The following is a 19,067-nucleotide window of genomic DNA, read 5'->3' on the forward strand; positions in this document are numbered from 1 at the left end:
TTTTGGGTGCTGAGCAGTGCTTTGTACCCAAGCGTGCGTTCTCTAGTGCAAACAAGATTCCGTTGTGATTTCCTGCAGCACAAAGCCCTTAGGGACTGTTACTGGGAGTGAAAGGTCCATTCTCTTCTATGAATATGGTTCTGGAGATCGGGCTCTATCCAAAGTCACAGCTTCATCGGAGGAGTAGTTAAACAGTCCATTTCATTAATCCTATTAGCAGCCCTGAAACGCATGCTGAGCGCTCATCTCCAGGGGAGGGAGACTCCTCGGACCAGACGGCCTGCCAGGGGGATGCTGAGTGAGTTCTCTGAGCCCAGCCCTTCCCAAAGCTGGAAGCACAAATCCCTGCCGTCAGGGCTGAGGGGAGCCACATAATGCCAGGAAATAAACCTGCTGCTGAAGCCAGGGGGCCAGGGGGCAGGGGCTTCCCTCAGATCCTTTCTCTTGCTTGGGCGGTCTCTTTTTCTGGGGGTGTTGGGAAGGGGTCCGGTTGTGATGAAAGGGGAATCTGAGATTGACACAACTTGTCTTATCTTTAATTCAAACAAAAACAAGAGGCACCCACGCTGGCGCCTGACAGGGCCCCAGAGAGATGAATCGGATGGAGGGAAGGCTGGAGGCACAGGCTAGAACAGCCGGCCCTCGGCTCACCTCTGAGGGTGCCAAGGGTCTCCTTCCTCATCAGGCTTGCCCGGGAGCCTTAAAGACCTGCCCGTCTGCTGCTGCAGTATGGAGTGGAGAAACTGGCCTAGCCTTGACATTATCGTCTTCCAAAAAACCAGGGTCACTGGACGGTCTGCAGACTATGGATTTAGCCCACTGTAGGGGTGTGAGGAATGGTGGCTGCGGGAATGCTTTCACTGTCCTCCTTACAAAGCCCAAGGAAATCTCTTATTTATTTATTTATTTATTTATTTATTTTTATTTATTTTTTTTAAACTCATCCAGTGTTTCCAAGGAAATCTCTTGTCGCAGTGTGGGTACCATGCCCAAGCCAACCTACCAGAGGCAGCATGTTAATGAGCTGCAGCAGCCTTATTCCTTCCGGTCTCCCTTAACTGTGTTTCTGAGCAGCTGTTGAACAGCTGTGGAATCCCAGTCCAGAGGTGGATAATGCACTTCCAATGCTGGATAATATTATTCTTGGAGGTGGAGGTAGAGAGGAAAAAGTGAAGGAGCTACATGTCCTGAGCACCTCTTAAATTCCAGACACCTGGCTATGCACTTTGCATAAATATTATTTCTAATTCTCTCCAAACCTCAAATGAACACTTACCTGAGGTCCTAGCTACTGAGTGGCTAAGCTAGGGCGCAAACCCAAGTGTGTCTGACAGTCCAAGTTTATTCGATTGGGTCATTTTACACCAACAAACTAGTAAATACTAAGAACCCTGACACTGTCTATTGCTGGTGGGTAGGTAAGACACAATGAGAGAAGGCTGGAGCTGGTCTCTAAATATGGCCACAGCGCTCATCCCTGTGAGCTCATGCCACTTTTCACATTAAGGGGCGGAATCTATTTTCTTCCTCTTGAAGGTGGGCAGGCCTTTTGGCTTGTTTTGACCGAGAGAATGTGGCAGAAGTAGCATTCTGGGTACTCTGAGTTCAGGCCTTAAGGGGACTGGTGGCTTCCGCTTCTTCCCTCTGAGAAGCCAGGTGCCATACGTAAAAAAATCGCAGGTCAGACAGCTTAATGGAAATCCACGTGGCGAGAAAAGCCACGTGGAGGCGCATGTGACTCCAGCTTTTTTTTCGGACCACCCAGGCCAGCCCAGCCCAGCTGCCAGATGAATGCAGTCAAGTGAGTGACCCAGCTGATGTCCGCCAAAGAAACACCCCACGGAGCCCAGTCAACCCACAGAATCATGAAAGATAACAAATCACTGTTTGAAGTCACTAAGTTTGGGAGTGGCTTTAGGCAACAATAAATCACTTAGGAGGGGAAAATCCAGTGTGGTATCTACACCACTGTGGTGCTAGCAAACCCCTCTGGTTTCATCCTCACACCCTATGCTCCATTATTCACACTAAGTGCTGGTCATCTGTGGCCAAAACGAAGTGTCATTGATATTATGAGATGTCTTGAGAGTCGAAGAAAGCACAAGTCAAAATACTTCGAAAAAGCAAAGCAGGAAGCCACAGATTTTGAAGGAAGCCCTGCACATGGTCCCAGCAACGTGTTGTGAGATAGAGAAACAAATACACATTTGTCAAAGGGGGTGAGAAGCGTGGGAGCTAATGAATCCGCCTTTCTCTGAAAGAGGCCAAACTGATAAAAGGGGCATCAGTAGCCCAACAGAAAAATGGGCAAAAGACAGGAAGAGGCAAATCACAGACGTGCATCCCTACATCACTGGAAAGGCAGGAAAAGATGCTCAAAGTCACCAGCAGTCAGGAAAATCCAAATTAAGTAATAATAAACTCCTGTTTACATTATTAAAAACATGAAGAGCACCTAGTGCTGGAGAGGATATGGTGAAAGGGGCACTTCACAAGTTGCTCTGGAAATGTGAATGGCTTTACCCTTTGAAACCCATTCCAGGAACACCTGTTAAAAACATCCCAAGAGTGTGAGGATCTAGGTTCAGGAACATCTACTGTAGCATTGCTCGTGATGGGAAAAACTTAACACGAAGTGAATGTTAACTGATAAGGGAATCATTGGATCAATTATGGCTCACCCACGCCAGGAATATTTTGCAAAATATTCGGAAGAATAAACTGAAGTTATCGCCAGTGCATTGGAGGGGTTTCTTATGACGTACTGCTGAGTGAGAAAAGCATGATTCATAAAAAGTACGTATCAAATCTGATCCTGTTTTGTAGAATGATGAAGCTTCTATTTGCATGCATGTTTATATCCCTACAGAAGTGTCTGTGTGAACACATGGGCAAGGAGAAAAATACAGAAGGATGCACACAGAGCCATCAGCCGGCATCCCTTGGGGAAGGGCAGAGGAGCAATATGTGGAAAAGAGAAGGGAGGGAGCTAGCCAAATTAAAGGGAAAAGAATAAAAAAAAAAAAAAATTAAGAAAGGACATGATATCATTACATGTATGCATTTGTATGAAATTATATATATATGCATATGTATGCGTAAAATATAAAATAGCATTAAAGCGAAAACATAAAGCAAATATTGATTTCTATTTTATCCCTAAATAGGCATCCTTGAAAAAAAGGATTCTGGCACTTAAAAATTATTCCTTTTGACAGGGTCAGTGGCGTGACTGATAACGCATCTGACTACAGATCAGAAGATTCTAAAAACTATTCCTTTTGACACTGTGTGTCAACTATACCTCAATAAAAAAAATTTATTCCCTCTGCTCTGCATTTATTTTATGTAGAAGAAGCAACATTGGCAGTAGTGAGCCCTGACTCCTGCAGGATGCTAGCCAGACCGAAGTCTAGCAGCCTCTCTCCCCCAGCACGGCTTCTGAATGGGAAAAACTCCTCCAGTTGGAGATGTATCCAGTGAGACGCCCCCCGCACCCGTAATCTCCAGCCTAGAACCTCCTAGAACCAGGAAAGCACACGTGTGTGAGTGTCAGTGTGCAGACACGCAGAGGCAGACTTCCAGGCAGGCACCTGCTGATGGGTGGCCCTGCCCACAGATGGCCACAACCTCACCTGCCCTCTCCCCCAGCAACCCACAAGGTCTCTAGGCTACACCCTCCTCCCAGCCCCCCTCTCAGCTTATTTTCCCTCCTTGCCTCCCCTGCCCACTTGTTCTGTCAGACTCCTAGTTCCCAAAGCCTCATGATCCCTCCTCTTGGCCCTTGGGGGCTGCAACTCACAAGCCAAGCACGGTGAGAGAGGTCAAACCCAGATGGCAGAGTTTAACTGAAGACCATACGGTCCCAGAGCAGCCAAACACCACCCTCAGCCAGTCCATCCTCAACAAAAGGACACACTCCCTCATGCCCAGAGACTTTGGTGCTCCTAGTCCACTAAGATCCAAAGTAAAAAGTGGAATAAGAGGTTTCCAAAGCTGGGGCACCTGGGTGGCTCTGTTGGTTAAGCATCTGCCTTCGGCTCAGGTCATGATCCCAGGGTCCTGGAATTGAGCCCCTCATCGGGCTCCCTGATAAGCAGGGAGTCTGCTTCTCCCTCTCCTTCTGTGCCTCCCGCTGCTCATGCTCTCTCTCTCTTGCTCACTCTCTCTCAAATAAATAAATAAAATCTTAAAAAAAAAAAAAAAGAGGTTTCCAAAGCCAGGGGCAGAGAGAAAAGGGAAGTGACTGTTTAGTGAGTGTGGGGTCTCCTTTGGGGTGATGAAAATCTTCTGGAATGAAAATTTTCTGGAACGAAATAGTGGGATGGTTGTACAACATTGTGAATGTACTTAATGTCACTAAGTTACACACATTAAAATGGTTAAAATGGAACTTTTATGTTATGTGAAATTTACCACTGCTGAAAAAAAAAAGATCCAAAGGCCTGGTGGGGCCTCACATTACCCCGTCTAGCTTCCTCGCCGCTGGTATTGGTGGCAGTCGCGTTCTCCCGGCTCTCAGATTGCTGCTTCTCCAGCCCACCTAAAGGAATGAGAAAGAAAAGAAACGTGAGGACGCATCAGCCTTCTTTGTAGGAGCACCAAGAGCCGAGGGAGCAAACCTAGTCACCTGGGGGATGACCGGGATCCCTGGCAGATCAGTAAAGATTTGATAACACAGGTTGATTGAGCACTTATCACGTGCTGGGTACTGTTCTAGATGCTAGGGCAAAAAAGAACCTGCTTTCTCATAACCATGCACATAATTCACAAATTAGAAATGTATTGCTCTCCTCCATCAGTTCAAGGGTACTTGGAGTCAAATATACAAAGTTAAGAGGCAAATCCCAAAGTCAACCTGCAAGTCAGCTTCCTTACCCTCGCCCCCATTAGGAAGCCCGAATGTAAACAGGACACTCCCTTCTGGAGTCCCCTCATGTGGAATGTGGGAGAAGTCCTCAGTGCTGCTTTTAAATATGGGATGTGGTCAGTTACTGCCTTGGCTTAAGTAGGCATTTGGGTTTTCTCTTTGGGGTGAGTCTCATTTTAGAAATTGCTCTGTAGACTTTATATATCAGACTCTGCAGACACGGCCTTGGTCAAGGACAGTGACGCTTGTCTTTGTTTGCTAGTAGCCATTGTGTATAAACCTGGTTCACATCTGTCCCCACCAGGAAGGTGGTCAATCAGCTAAAAGTATTAGACCCACGGTGAACTAGAACTGTGTGCAGTTCCAGGCACCGGGGGATTCAGCAGTGAGCAAGAAAGATGGGTAAAGTGGACAGCTGGACAATAAACACAAGGTAAGAAAACAAAGGGACAAAGTCATTGTGGGTTCAGAAAATCTGAAGATCGTATGCAGTATGAGCGCTCAGAAGGGGCCTTCCCTGACCACTAACACAGAGATCTGGCCCAGGATCAGGAAAGAATCTAGACTGGGAATGAGCTTGCCCTTGGTGGGCAAGGGGGAACCAGGCAGAGAGGGAGGCCGGATCCACAAGGATATTAGGAATATAGTTGCAGGCAGGGAAGCAGGGAGGCTGATGGATTAGATACGAGGGCCTGAGAGAGGTCCCCAATGACTCCTACATTTGGGGGTTGAATAACTGGGTGGGTTGTGATACCAGGGAGCAGATCTGAGGATAGAGCCTATGTCCAGGAGAGACTATTGTACATAAGAAACCACATCCAAGCAACTACAGGACAATCGACTTTCAAAATCATTTCTTGCATTTGTTTAGAAATTTGCAGCTTACAGAGCTGTTTCCCCATACCTCCTTTGACCCCCATTAGAACATTCTGTGGCAGACAAGAGTGTAATGCCATTTTACAGAGGAGAAAACCAAGACACAAAATGAGTAGCCCAGGGTCGTGCTCAGGACAGTCTTCCTGGTCAGAAGCCTGAGGATCTTTCCTGTGCCCCACAGCTCACAACAATGCTCGGGGTAGAGTCCCAAACAGATGACCCAATGACCTGACCTGGGACAACCAAGGGAGCCGGCCCTGTGGTCCCACAGCTCAGCCTCCACCACGCAGCCCGCCTCTTTCCCTCTCCTGCCTATGACACCGGCGGCGGACCAGGCGTGCGCTGACATTTTTGCGTGCCTTCATCCTGCTGGTTCCGCTGCCTTTCTGGCCAACTCCGAATCCACTCACACGCTCCCTGCAGCTGCCGGGCCGTTGGCTGCCAGCTCCCAGCCCTCTGGGTATTCTTCCAGCTTCGATATCATTTCCTCTTGGGCTAAAGTTCAGGGAAAATCGCTGGCCGGCAGAGGAATGTGGCATGTGTGGAGCGAAGGGGAGCCTGGAGCCAGAGCTCCGGGCCCAGCTTCGTCTTTGCTGCGGAACTGTGGCTAAGACCTTGGGCGTTTGTATTTTTCATCTGTCAAATGGGCTGTTTGTTTTGAAGACCAAATGAGGTAATGGGTTTGTTTAGGCACTAACTCATTCAACAAATATTTATCCAACACCTGCTCCACGCCAGATGCTGTTTCTGCTGCTCAGAATACAACACAGAACAAACTCTACCCTGACCTCATGGAAATTATATTCTGATGGAGGGTAGGGGAGAAAACAATAAGCTAATAGGCAACCAAATATTTAAGCCAGTTGCTGATAGGCACTACAAAGAAAATAAATGAGGGTGAAGGGAACAGTGAATGCTAGGGATAAGGGGTTGCTGTTTCATGTGAGATAGAAAAGCAGAAGCCAGAACAGAGTGACAGAGAGACTACTACAGAAGACTGGGGAAGAACATTTCAAACTGAGAAAAACAACGGGTGCAAAGGCCCTGGGGTGGGAGTGTGCTTGGGGGTAGGGAGGCGGTATGACTGGAATGGAATGGGTGAGAGAGACAGTAGTAGGCAGTGTGGCCAGAGGGCAGTGGAGGGTCTGGAGGGTTAGCTCATGTGGTGCCATTTTCAGGATTTGGCTTTTATTCCGAGGGATCTAGATGAGAGCCAGAGAACATGAGAGGGCTCTATAACTGCACCAGCTTTGAATATGACCAGGGTTACTAGTAGTGGACAGGAGGGGGACTCAGGGGCTGGCATTGGAAAGGAGATTCCACATAGCACTAGCCCAGCATGAAGGGTTGGTAAGTTTAGATGTGCTTGGCTCCTGCGAAAGGGGTGGAACGAGGCAAAAAAAAATTAAACCTGTAAGGATACCTGAGCACAGCCTGGGTTCAAGGTTAACTGTAGGCTGTGGCTGAGGGAGCTAAGGCCAGGAGAGACTGATATTCAGCTCTGCAGCAGGCTCGGGGTGGAGGACTTCCGATCCACCTGGCCCCCTATAATAGGAGCTCAAGCTCTGGAGTTGAGGGGAGAACAGGGGCCCCCTAGTAGCCAGAGAGGGGAAAGAATCAGTGATTACTATGTGCCAGTTATGGAGTTGAACATGCGCTAAGAACAGTGCTAAATGCTCTTCTTGTATTGTGTTTAGTAATTCTGGCCTCATAAAGACACAATGACAAAAGGGCCATAACCATCCCCATTTTCCAGGGAGGAAACAAGGCTCCAAGAGGTGAAGTGACTTGCCTATCTCGAGGGTACAGAGATGGTTAGCAATGGTGATGGCTGAAGATGGGTCCTATCTGACCCTCCAAATCTGTGCTCCTTCCCCTCAGCCTCAGGACCAGAAAGAAAAAGAGTAAGTGGGGTGCCTGGGAGAGGTGGGCTATTCTCAAGGGACTCACAGCATTTTTTTCCAGAAGGCCTGCGAGAGCTTGGGGCCCTGGGCAGTTAAGAACACAAATCCTTCCTCTGTCATCCTTCCCAGCAAGAGACTAGAGACTGTCTTTTTTCTCAGAAGGGCAGCAAATCTCATGCTCCCAGTACCGCTGAGCCTGGGATCTCCCTGGACTTAATGTGGTTTGGCCACTCTCCCTGATGAAACCGTTCCTGAGGCTCCCCACTGCCTTTGGGATGAGTTCTAATTCCCTGAGGCCTCCTCCACCTGGTGCCCCGGGGCTTCCTGCTATTTCTGCCACTCCCATTCAGCCACCCTGAGAAACCTATAGCACCTTGATTTTTATTTTCCTCGGCCACACCCACCTCTTCACCTGGCCAAATCCTACTGGTGCTTTAAGTTTCAGCTGGGACACCACTTCTTCTGGGACACTGCCTCACTGCTCCTCCCAGGTTAGAAGCCCTCTGCTCTGTGCGCACATACAGGGCCTGGGCTGATTCACACCCCTTACCGCAAGGTATGGACATCTCCTGTCCATTCAGTTGATCCTTCAGTTTGGTTTTTAGGTTTTAGCATCTTGGTGAAAGTATCCTTGTCTTGTCCAACAATGAACACGAAGCACTGTGCCCAGCACATAGCAGACACTCAATAAAATATGGGATGGATGGATGAATGGACTGATGGATGATGGATGGACGAGTCAGGTAGACAGTGCTTAAAAAGATAACTCAATCATTTCTAATGGATGGGAAAGTCCATCAGCTTTTATGGAGAGAGGGAAGCAGATATTCCTGGGACAATGGTTATCAACCTTCGCTGCAATGTGGGATCACCTGGGAAACTTTTTTAGACAAACACGGATGCCGGGTACCTCCCGCCACCCCCCCACCCAGGTTCTTATTTAATCAGTATGGGCCTGGGCTGGGCCTTGGGATTTTCAAAAGCTCCTCAGGTGATTCTAAGGTGCAGCAAAGGTTGAGATTCACTACTCAGAGAACCTGATATTTTCTTAAAACCAAACTCTTCCTTCCCAAGCTCACCAGGAATGAAAGATGTGGAGCTGGAGACAGACATCAAACACTAAAAAAGTCATTTCTCACATCTGTATCAATGGAAAATGTTCCTCTCTTCCAGTAAAAGTTAGCAAATGAGTAAGACAGGTGTGACCGTGGCTGGAACTGCACCGGTGAGCACCACGGAACAAGGAAGAGAAATAATAGCCTGCTGCAGCCAAAGACTGGGGACAATGGGGGAGGGAGCATTCAGGGGGTGGGGATATATTTTTCCTTGGGTGTAACTGCAAGACAAAAAATATTTGAAAAAAATACATATATATGCCTGTATTTGATCTTTGGTTAATTACCTCTTCACTGAGAGGATATGCAAAGGCCTTGTAGATTTCATTAGTCACAGGGGCTTATTCAAACGTCTCCTTTGCATAAGAAACCCAGGCTTACAGCTGGTCTCTGGGAAAGAATGCCCTCCAGGCCTTGAAAAGAGAGCTACAGGCCTGTTCACGCTCTCACTGAAACACAGCAGAGGTCAACGGCCCGTGATGCATGGGGCCAGGCTGAAATGTTTCTATCCAGCATTTGCAATTCAATCCCACAGTTTCCTTTATGGAACAATTCACTAAATTCAGAGTTGTTCTTTTTTCTAATTCACCATATAATTCACCTCCCAAGTTCAATTAAGAAGCAATCTGTTAGCAACTTTGGGAGCAAGCTGCTTTTCTTTGGGAAAGCCCAATTTTCTTCCGCTCCCAACAAAAAGTAGCTTAATTATATGCATCATATGAGACATTGATGTATACACAACACTCCTCCACCATAATTAGTGAAATATTAACTATATACATCCAAAGACATCTAGGCAGAAAGAGATGGGCTTTTCCAAAGCCCAGGAGGACAGAGCCTTGTTCCATAGATCAATATTGCTCATTTGAATATATGCTCATGCATAGTGACTATGAATTAATATTCATTAATATGGTATTATAAACAAAACTGGATATCAATTATTCCTTCTATTCCTCATTTGTGGAGTCTAACATTATTTAGTCCTTGGTTTTCTTAAACACAAGAATAACTACCATTTTTAAAGTGTTGGTTACTTGCAGGTACTACACATAACGTTAATCTATTTAATCCTCAAGCCAACCCTCTGAGGTGGATATCATTCCCATTTTACGTGCAGGGTAACTGAGGCTTAGAGCAGTTAAGGTATCACTGGAGACACACCGCCATTTGGTAGAAAGGTTGAGATTCTCTCCAGACAGTCTGGTGTCAAATCCTTTAATATTCATCACACACCACGGTAACCCTGCCAGGCCAACCTACACCCTCCATCTACTCACTTTTATTTTGTTTTGTTTTGTTTTTAAGTATTTTATTTATTTATTTGAGAGACAGAATGCGAGCAAGAGAACACAAGCAGGGGTAGCAGCAGAGGGAGAGGGAAAAGCAGACTCCCCACTGAGCAGGGAACCTGACATGGGGCTGGATCTCAGGACCCTGGGATCATGACCTGAGCCAAGGCAGACGGTTAACCGACTGAGCCACCCAGGCATCCCTTCCATTTGCTCACTTTTAATACACGTGTATTTACAGCTCTGACCCACCAGAGGTAGGTAAATCTATCATGAAAATGCTTTGCTTTATTTTAATAATAATAATAAAAAAATCTCTAGCACAAGATCCTAAAAATCACTTTATTACTAGTCTATTCATTCAACAAATACTGGTTGAGGGTCTGCTTTGGGCAGCACTGGACTGGGTTCCTGAAGACAGGACAGCCAGGGCCTACCTTCATGGTGCCCTCATGGCTCTCGTGCGGAGGATAAAAATCAACAATAAACAAAGAGATCATTCCACGGCGGGGGGGGGGGGGGGGATGAAGCACTTTGAAGAAATTAGAACAGTTTTATGAAAGACCAATGGGGGATGGGAGTCCAGGGAAGGCCTCTCTGAGTAGATGGCATTTGAGCTGAGACCTAAATGATGAAAGAGGGACCTCCATCTGGGGAGGGCATTCCAGCAAAAAAACAAAACCAAAACACAACAAAAGCAAAAACAAGCAAACAAACAAAAACCCAGCAAGTAAAAATGAGTCGCGCTGGCTGGAGCCGGGGCTGAGGGCAGCATAGGCAGGAGCTGTGCCTGAGGAATGCACAGCCAGCTTGCGCAGGGCTTATGAGTCTGATCCTCACAACCATGCCTTAAGCAGTCCTAATTTGCCATGCCCTTTGGTCATATGTAATATGCACAGCAATCCCATGAATAAGTAATATTATTCCTCTTTTACAGAAGAGAAAACGGAGGGTCAGGAGTAAGTTGTTGGAGGTCACCCAGCTGGTAAGTGACAGATTCTGCATTTCCAGTCTGGCCCATCTGACTCCAGAACCCGTGTTCCCTGCCCTCTAGCCCACACCTGTGTGAGTGTGGTCTGAGTGAGCATCTTAGGCCAGGCCGATGGATGACATATCTGCCCACCTCGGTCAGTGCAAGAAACACCTGCTCAGCGGAGGTTTCAATTATTCATTGGGAAAAAAAAAAGAGGCCAAGCCCCCTTAACAGGCTGATTTAGGAAGGAACTGGTCAACCACTCTGGTAATCAATGTGTAATCCTAAGCAATTCAGGGCCAAGTAAATTTTATATCTATGCCAAATTTCAAATACTACGGAAGGGAAAGGGAAAATGAGTTAAAAGATCATTGCCAGCTTTTGTTAGTGAAATGATTTAATATCAGCAAGTGTATAATAAAAAGGGAATTTTTATACACTGCTGGTGGAGCAGGAATATAAATTGGTAACATTTATGAGGTAATTAACAAGATGTATCAAAACAGGCAGTAAAATGACTTTGACCCAAGAATATGACTTCTGGATATTGGCACTAAGGAACTGATTGACGATGAAGACAAAGGGAAGAACTGGGTATGATCCCATCTTTTTTGAAAAAGCATCTACAAAAAAGATGGGGGAGAAAAGACTGGATGGAAATACCCACAATGCTCATTGTGATGATCTCTGGTTTGTGATGTTTGGGTGAATTTTATTTTCTTACATATTTTTTGTAGTTTCTAAATTGTGATTACTTTTATAATCAGGATATAAAGGGATTTTCCAAAAGAAAAGCTAGATTATAGCACACACTTGCCTACGAACATGGGCTCTGCACTTTGTCGTGCACATATGCACACACACACGTGTACACATGTATGTGCCCGCGCGCACATGCGCACACACACACACACACACATACAGGCGGCTGCCAGGAAAACCCTTCTCCACTGGGAAAGCAAGAAACATAGCTGTGTTTCTGCAGATGGAAAAGCTGTGGTCCAGTCGGTTTTTTTGCTTTTCTGTTCTGACCATGGAAAGAAAAAGTAATGAGTCCACACCTCAGCAAGATGGAAGGCAGGAGAGCTCATGGCTGAGAAGTGAGGGGGCCAGTCAGAACCTTCTCGCAGACAGTGATGTGTAGGCGATTCCTAGATCCAGCCCTCCCTTCTCCAGCCAGTCACCTGGCTCCCACCAGTGTCCAAGCACTGGCTGATGAGGCCTTGGAATTTGCTCCTGCTCCAGGGGGAAGCTCACGGGAGGCTTCTTAATCACGCAAATTGGAGTGCTCTCTCCCCAGGGCCTCCGGCCTGACATCCATTCTGTTTGGCGTTGGACCCTCCACCTGCATTTTTCCTGGTCCCTGACTGTTGTTACAACAAGGCCGGACCTTTAGCTTAGGTGTGATCTCGAAGTAGTCGCTATTGCTCACCTGGCTTCAAGCCTCCGGTGCTCTCCTGAGCCTGGGCTCCAGGGACTCTCCCACACGCGGCCCACGTCTTTCACACCCAGCCTGGCCTTGGCTCTTCGAAGGCTGTTTCCATCATTTGTTGCTGCATAGCAAACTATCCCTCTCAACAGAGTGGCTTAAAATAACCATTTTATGCTTGCTTCTGATTCTGCGGGCCAGGAATTGGGGCAAAGAATGGCACTGGCTTGTCTGCTCCACAGTGTCTAGGGCCTTAGCTGGGAGAGCTCGGATGGCTGAGGGATGACCACGATGGCTCACGGGCAGCTATATGTCTGGGACCTTGGCTCTCTTCCATGTGGCCTCTACATACAGCCCTCTTGAGCTCTGTTGGGCTTCCTAACAGCAGGGTGCTTCCAACGGGCAGCATTCCGAAATGATGTGTCCCGATGTGCCACTGCTTTGTAAAAGCTTCTGCTTCCATCATGCTCTCTAGGGTTCTACTGGCCAGAGCAAGTCCCACACCCAAGCCGATAGTCATGGAGGGAGAGGACAGAACCAGGGAATGCCTGTGTCAGGTGAGGTGTGCCGGGGAGCACAAATGCGACAACCTCCCTACCACCTCCCTGATCTCTGTTTACCTGAGGTTCAGGCAAATCAGGTGGTTTGCAAGATGGACCTACAGCTCAAGCTCCAGAGTCAGAGTGCTTAGGATTCAGCCTTTACTTCACCATTTCCTAGCTGTGTGAACTTAAACAAGTCACCTAACCTCTTTCTCTTTCAGATTCCTCATCCATAAAATGAGGATAAGAGGATTCACCTCATAGGGTTGTTATGAAGATTAAGAGAGATAATCCATGCAAGGCATAGAACAATGCCTGGTCCCAAATCAGCACTCACAGAGTTAGCTATTACTCCGATTACTATTATCACTATTGACTCTAACTCATCCTCAGTCACACAGCCAGAAAGAGGCAAAACCCAGATGCAATCCCAAGTCCCTCTGCCTCCACTGATGGCCTTTATCATACAGGGCGGTCTGGGGCTTCTCCCACACAGAGATTTCTAGAAGCTTCTGAAGGGGTGTGCTTCTAAAGCAGGAAGTGGTCAGGTGTGGCAGTGGTGGGACACTAGAGAGACATGGGGGTAAAAATTCAGACCCACAGTGTTCACAGCTGATGGTGAGGCAGCAATAACCGAGGAGCATGGTAGGACACCAATTAAATCCTTCCCTGAGATGCTGAGGGCCAAAATTTGAACCAAAATTTGGACTTACAAGCTGAATGTATAAAAGGAAGATTCTGGAAGAAACTTCCCAGTCCCCATTTATTCCCTTCAGGGTTCATTGAGAATTATCAGCAATGATCTTGTTTATGTGCTTGCATGTTAACTACTTGCCTCCATGACACCCTCTAAAACACCAGCTCCATCTTCTTCAATGATGTATCCCCAGGCCTGGGATGGACCTGGCAGACAGGGAGGAGGAAGGGCAGGGAGGCCAGAGGACATGGAGGTTGGACTCCAAACAAGAAGTGATGACATCCTGAAGTGGGCAGACCATAGCGATGGAGAGGAGGGTGCTTAGGTGAGCTCGTTAGGTGTTTGGTGCGCAGCTGGCCAACAGAAGGGGGTGGAGGAAAGCCCGAGTCTGCTCTGAGACGTGATCAAGGCCCTCCCTTCCACAGTCATCATGCTGAAAGATGCCAGTGGAAAGAAACGTTTCAGACGACCCATCAGAATGGTCAACATAAGAGACTCGGGGTAACTTTAACAGGAAATGTGTCTAACTGATCTGGGAGAATTATACATTTTATTGCAATTTGTAAAGATAATAGTAAGTGAAGAAGAAGAATTCCATGTTCCTGGATGGAGTGAGTAAATGATATAAATGGGTCGGTTTCTCCAAAGGAAGTTAAGGGTTTAATGCAACCATGATCCAAATTCTAAGAAGATTTTGTTGGGATCCTCTTAGATTTTTGTAGAAATGTGATTCCTAGACTCACCTAGAAGAATAAACAAGTGAGATTATCCAAGACATTTCTAGAAAAACCCAGAGCAAGGGCGATGAGGAAGAATGCAGCCCATCAAATACTAAACACATGAAGAAACTAACATGACAAGACACATAGGTGAATGGAGCACAAAACCACACACTACGTGATAAAGGAAACATCGCCAAAGCACCAGGAAAGAATATGCAGTAGACGGTATTGAGATTATTATTCAGAAATTAGGGGGAGGGGCATCAACCCTACCCTCAAAGAAAACCCAAATGGATAGAAAGAGTGAAGTATAAACAAACAAACCATAGGAAAACAGTAGAAAAAAATATGTTATTTCCCAAAGTTAGAATAGGAAAAATTTTATATGTTCAGAAGCATAAGAAAAAGAAAATTTGGTTTGACACATTCAACTTCAAAAACTTTAATAGACTGATGAATCACAGACCTGTACCCCTGAAATAAATAATACATTATATGTTAATTTAAAAAAAAATTTGTGTATCAGAAAGATGAATCCCCAAAACTGGAAACAAATCACCCAGACAGGGGAAAATGTCTGCATTGAAGGTAACAATGGGTATCATTCGTATTATACAAATAGCTCATGCAAATCGATGAGAAAAACTGTCTCCAGTAGACATCGGATAAAGGAAGTTGGTGAACATGTCATAGAAGAAAAATCTAACTGGTAGGTAATTATATAGAAGTTTACCCCCAAGAAATGAAAAAAAAAGCAAAATGAGGTATCTTTTTCCAACGATTTAAGTAGCAAAATAATGAGATTAATGGTAATAATTGTGCTGAGTCTGGGGGAAAGGGAATTTTCCCTTTGTGAAGAGTTGTTTACTCAGCAACTTTGGTGAGCATCACAGGACTAGGCACTGGGAACACACAGACACATGATGGCTCATAGAGCTCACTGCCCAGCCTGGGAGAAAAGGAAGAGATCTGGGCATGTGGGGGCTTCTCAGAGAAGGGGTGGCAGAGTTTGAGGGAAAGGCAGATGGTGAGGGGCAAAGACATTGCAGGCCCTGGGGTGGTGAAGAGGACAACATATGGGGGCAGAGTCCTCAGCCCAAGTCCCACCAGAGTGTGATCCCAGTGTGTCTTTCCAGCTTCTCTCCCCCACCTGCCATGTCCCACTGACCTGCCAGCCACCCTGAACCACTCGGTTCTCCCTGCCAAGCTCCCCCTCCATGACTGCATTCAAGCTCTGCCTTCCCCCTGCAACACACAATCCTTCCAGCTACAGCCCTAGCCAAAATCCTTCAGGCCCAGCTCTACTTCCTCCACGACACAGCCCCCTCCTCTGTGTGTCATTTACATCTCCTTCATGGCCCTTTATTCGTTCATTCATTCATTCATTCATTCGTTCCCTCATTCAACTAGCTCTTGTGGGGCACCTCTCTGTGCTAGGCATCGTACCAGGGGCCAGAGATAGAAAAATAGACCAGACCCAGTCGTTGCTCTCAAGGAGCTCCTGGGCCCGATCATACCAAGCCCATGGTATAACTATTTGTGAACCAAGTCTGTTGTTCCTAACAAGACACTTAACTCCTTGGATAGAGATAACACCCTGTGTATTTCCCCCATGCAGTTTTTGTGACACATGCATAACAAATATGTCCATCCGAGTTGGACGGAACTGGATTGGCGAATGTTGGCATATATTATCCCAGCCAATATTCACTGCCCCTGTGTGGGGTGAGGTATTGTTACTGTTGTCCCCATTTTACAGATGAGGAAACCAAGTCTCAACGAGGTAAAGCACTTGATCTGTGGTCACCAGCTTGTATGCAGCAGAGCTGGGAGGGTCTAACCCCCAGCCCTCAGTCTTTGCCTCATGGTTCTGTCCCTTACTATGTGACAGGAGCAGAGAATGAAGAGGAAACCCCAGATACTGAAGAAAGGGTTACCTAGACTTGAGGGGTAGGATTCTCACTACGTGGAAAGTTCAGAAGAGGCACATGTGTATCCTCATAGAAAAATCTTAGAAGGGTTTTATCACATGGCCTCTGCACAGATGACCAAATGACCAGTAAAGATTTGCAGATGTCTCACAGAGCAAGCCCCATGGACTGGGTCACAGAAAGAGTAGCAGGGAACTCAGGAAAACAAAGATAGGAAGACCAACCCAAGCCCTCTCCAGGGAACTAGAGGAGAGAAGCAGAAAGGATCACAGAGCTCCATGGCCTGTCTTTGTTTGACCTTTCTGGAGAGACATCAGCTCGGTTCAAGGAGAGCTGCAGAGTAATGGCTTCACCTCTAAGAGATACTATAGGTAAACAGAGGTTAAGGTGACTAGGGTTTTTGCGATGGCATGATGGCAGATGTCAGTGAAATGTAATGGCCCCTTTGCTTCCGAGAAGTTAATATCTATTAATGGTCCCATCCCACTGATTCACTAGGGCACAAAGATCCTGTTCTTATGCCAATGCATTTGCTGGGCCATAAAACATGCCCTCCAAGACACTGAGTGTGCCCTTCTGTCTTTTTCTGTGTTTCTTCCCCAGTACCATGCAGAGCCCCAGACAGGGCATGCTGTATTGCAAAGAGGTGCCAGAGACTGAAAGTTCAAGAAAAGAGCCTCCAGAAGAAGGATCTTCTTTCAGATTACCAGGCAACAGTTGCAGCTCTGGGATCCTCCTTCCTTGGCGGAGAAGAGAGAAGTGGCGTGGTCAGTGCCATGGGATCTGATTTAGGGCCCAAGGATGGTATCTTTACCCACTGGCCCAATACACAAACTCAGATGCTAGAGCTGGGGGGCCAGGCAAGCAACACATCAGAGTGCAAGAGGCCGGCTGCGAGAGACAAAGAGGGCTAGTGGGGTCTGTGGCAAACCGCAGAGCATGCGCTCCTCCGGAGGTCAACCCATCCTTACGCAACTCCATTGATTGTTGCCATGTGGAAATGTTGGATCAGCATGGCCAGATCTCCCAACTTTTCAAGAGAAGCCAGACTTAGTTCCGGATTTTTATGAGAAATCTGATTTTTTTTTTCAAATGTTGGCAGCAAGTTTAAAAATGTGAGCACTACAAAACAAACAAAACACATCTGCAGACCAGATTTGGCTGGTGGGCTGACCGCTTAGGACCTCTGGGCTGCAGAGTAAATGGGAAAGCCATGCCTCTAGGGGGTGCCAACGTCAGAGGAGACAGGATCTCCTTCCTCTGGCAATGGCAACCCAGGTCTAGGGGAGCAGGAGGGTAGCAGAGAACCTGGGAAGCAGAAAGCAAGGAGTAGCAGAAGCGAGTTAGAGGCTCAGTGCCAAGGCCAGCTGGGGCTTTTCTCTCACTGTCTATGGGCAAACAAGCTCATTAAAGGACACCGAAGAGAAATAAGATGACCAGAACACAGGATGAGATTCCACTGGCAACTCCACCACCATCATCACCTCCTCTCCCTGGACACCACAGAAATAATGACCTGCAGACCCCACTGTCAACAGCCCCCGAAGAAATGGGATTTTGCTCTGGCCATCCTGCAATCAGCCACAGGTTAGCACAATGGAAGGCAGCAGGAGTCTCATCCCAAACACACTGGCAGGACCACCTGCTGCCCCTCAGCAGGTTGCATCTCCAGCTCTCCAGGCCCAGCCCACTTGTCACTGGTGCTCGGTGGCCTTGGAGGCCGTCTCGGCTCTCTAAAACTTCTCTCTCCTGCCCATGGTTGTGTGTTGTTGTTTTCTAAGACAGGACAAAGGGAGGCCACAGACAGGTTTCTGCCAACACCTAGGGGAGCCCACTGAAGGGTCTCGGGTTAGGTACAATTTGAGCAGAACATTCTGAAGTTCTGTGAGTCATCAAATGAAGGAGAAGCCAAAGATCCTCTGGTTCTCTAACCAGCTGTGCATGCAGCAGAGACCACACGTTTAGTCTCCATACATTTCTGGGATTACCGTTGGCAAAAGAACCGAGAGACACATCCGTGGCCCTCAAGAGGCTTAGAGTGCAACCCTTCATTTTACAGATAAGGAAAGTGAAGTCCCGTGAAGCGAAGCGACATGGTCAATGTCTGTCATGCAGTGGCTAAAACTCTGAAGTGTTTTGGCGCTGGTTTTGTCCAAAAACAACTGAGTTCATTATCACGCCCAAGAAGAAAATACTTGAGTAGCAAATGCATTTGCGACAGAGATCAGGTTCCAGCTGTGACAAAATGCACACATCTAGAAGGGCCAAGAAATACAAGAGCAAAGGTGCATAGCTTTAAGAAAACTGAAAATACTAACAAAATATTTAGGGGGTGATTTCCTTATTGATAAAAGCATCCTTTATTTTGTTAAAAAGGATTCACCACAGGGTTCTCTTAAGTCAGGAAGGGGAATATTTTTTATATCTAGGCCACTGATACTAAAATGATGGATTGGAAGGCAGCCTAAATAAGCAAGCCTCAAGGATGGTTTATTTCATGTCATTCTGCTCTAGAGATCTACTATTTAAGTTAAAAACAGGAAACATAGAATTCCATTCAATAAATACAAACAAAGACATACCCAGTTAAAGGGCAGCGAGAAATGGAATCAGATTATGAAGAACCAAAGAATGACGTCTGGGGAGGTAAGGCAAACTCTTTCTATTAGACAAAACCGAGGGGCAACGATTGGGTCCTCCTCTGATACAGGCAATT

The 19,067-nt window shown here is 46.8% G+C and overlaps 1 protein-coding gene across 1 annotated transcript in view; it reads right to left on the bottom strand.

Annotated features, from left to right (window-relative positions):
• TLL2 (tolloid like 2) overlaps positions 1-19,067 on the bottom strand; it is a 127,116-nt gene that overhangs the window by 66,880 nt on the left and 41,169 nt on the right. The window contains exon 3 of the mRNA XM_045876276.2: positions 4,466-4,543. Coding sequence (XP_045732232.2) covers positions 4,466-4,543 — 78 coding nt within the window. The remainder of the gene's footprint in view (positions 1-4,465; positions 4,544-19,067) is intronic.

Source organism: Mirounga angustirostris, unplaced genomic scaffold (assembly GCF_029215605.1).
Source record: "Mirounga angustirostris isolate CCGP_5_RB_7025 unplaced genomic scaffold, mMirAng1.0.hap1 SCAF_6, whole genome shotgun sequence".
NCBI lineage: Eukaryota > Metazoa > Chordata > Mammalia > Carnivora > Phocidae > Mirounga > Mirounga angustirostris.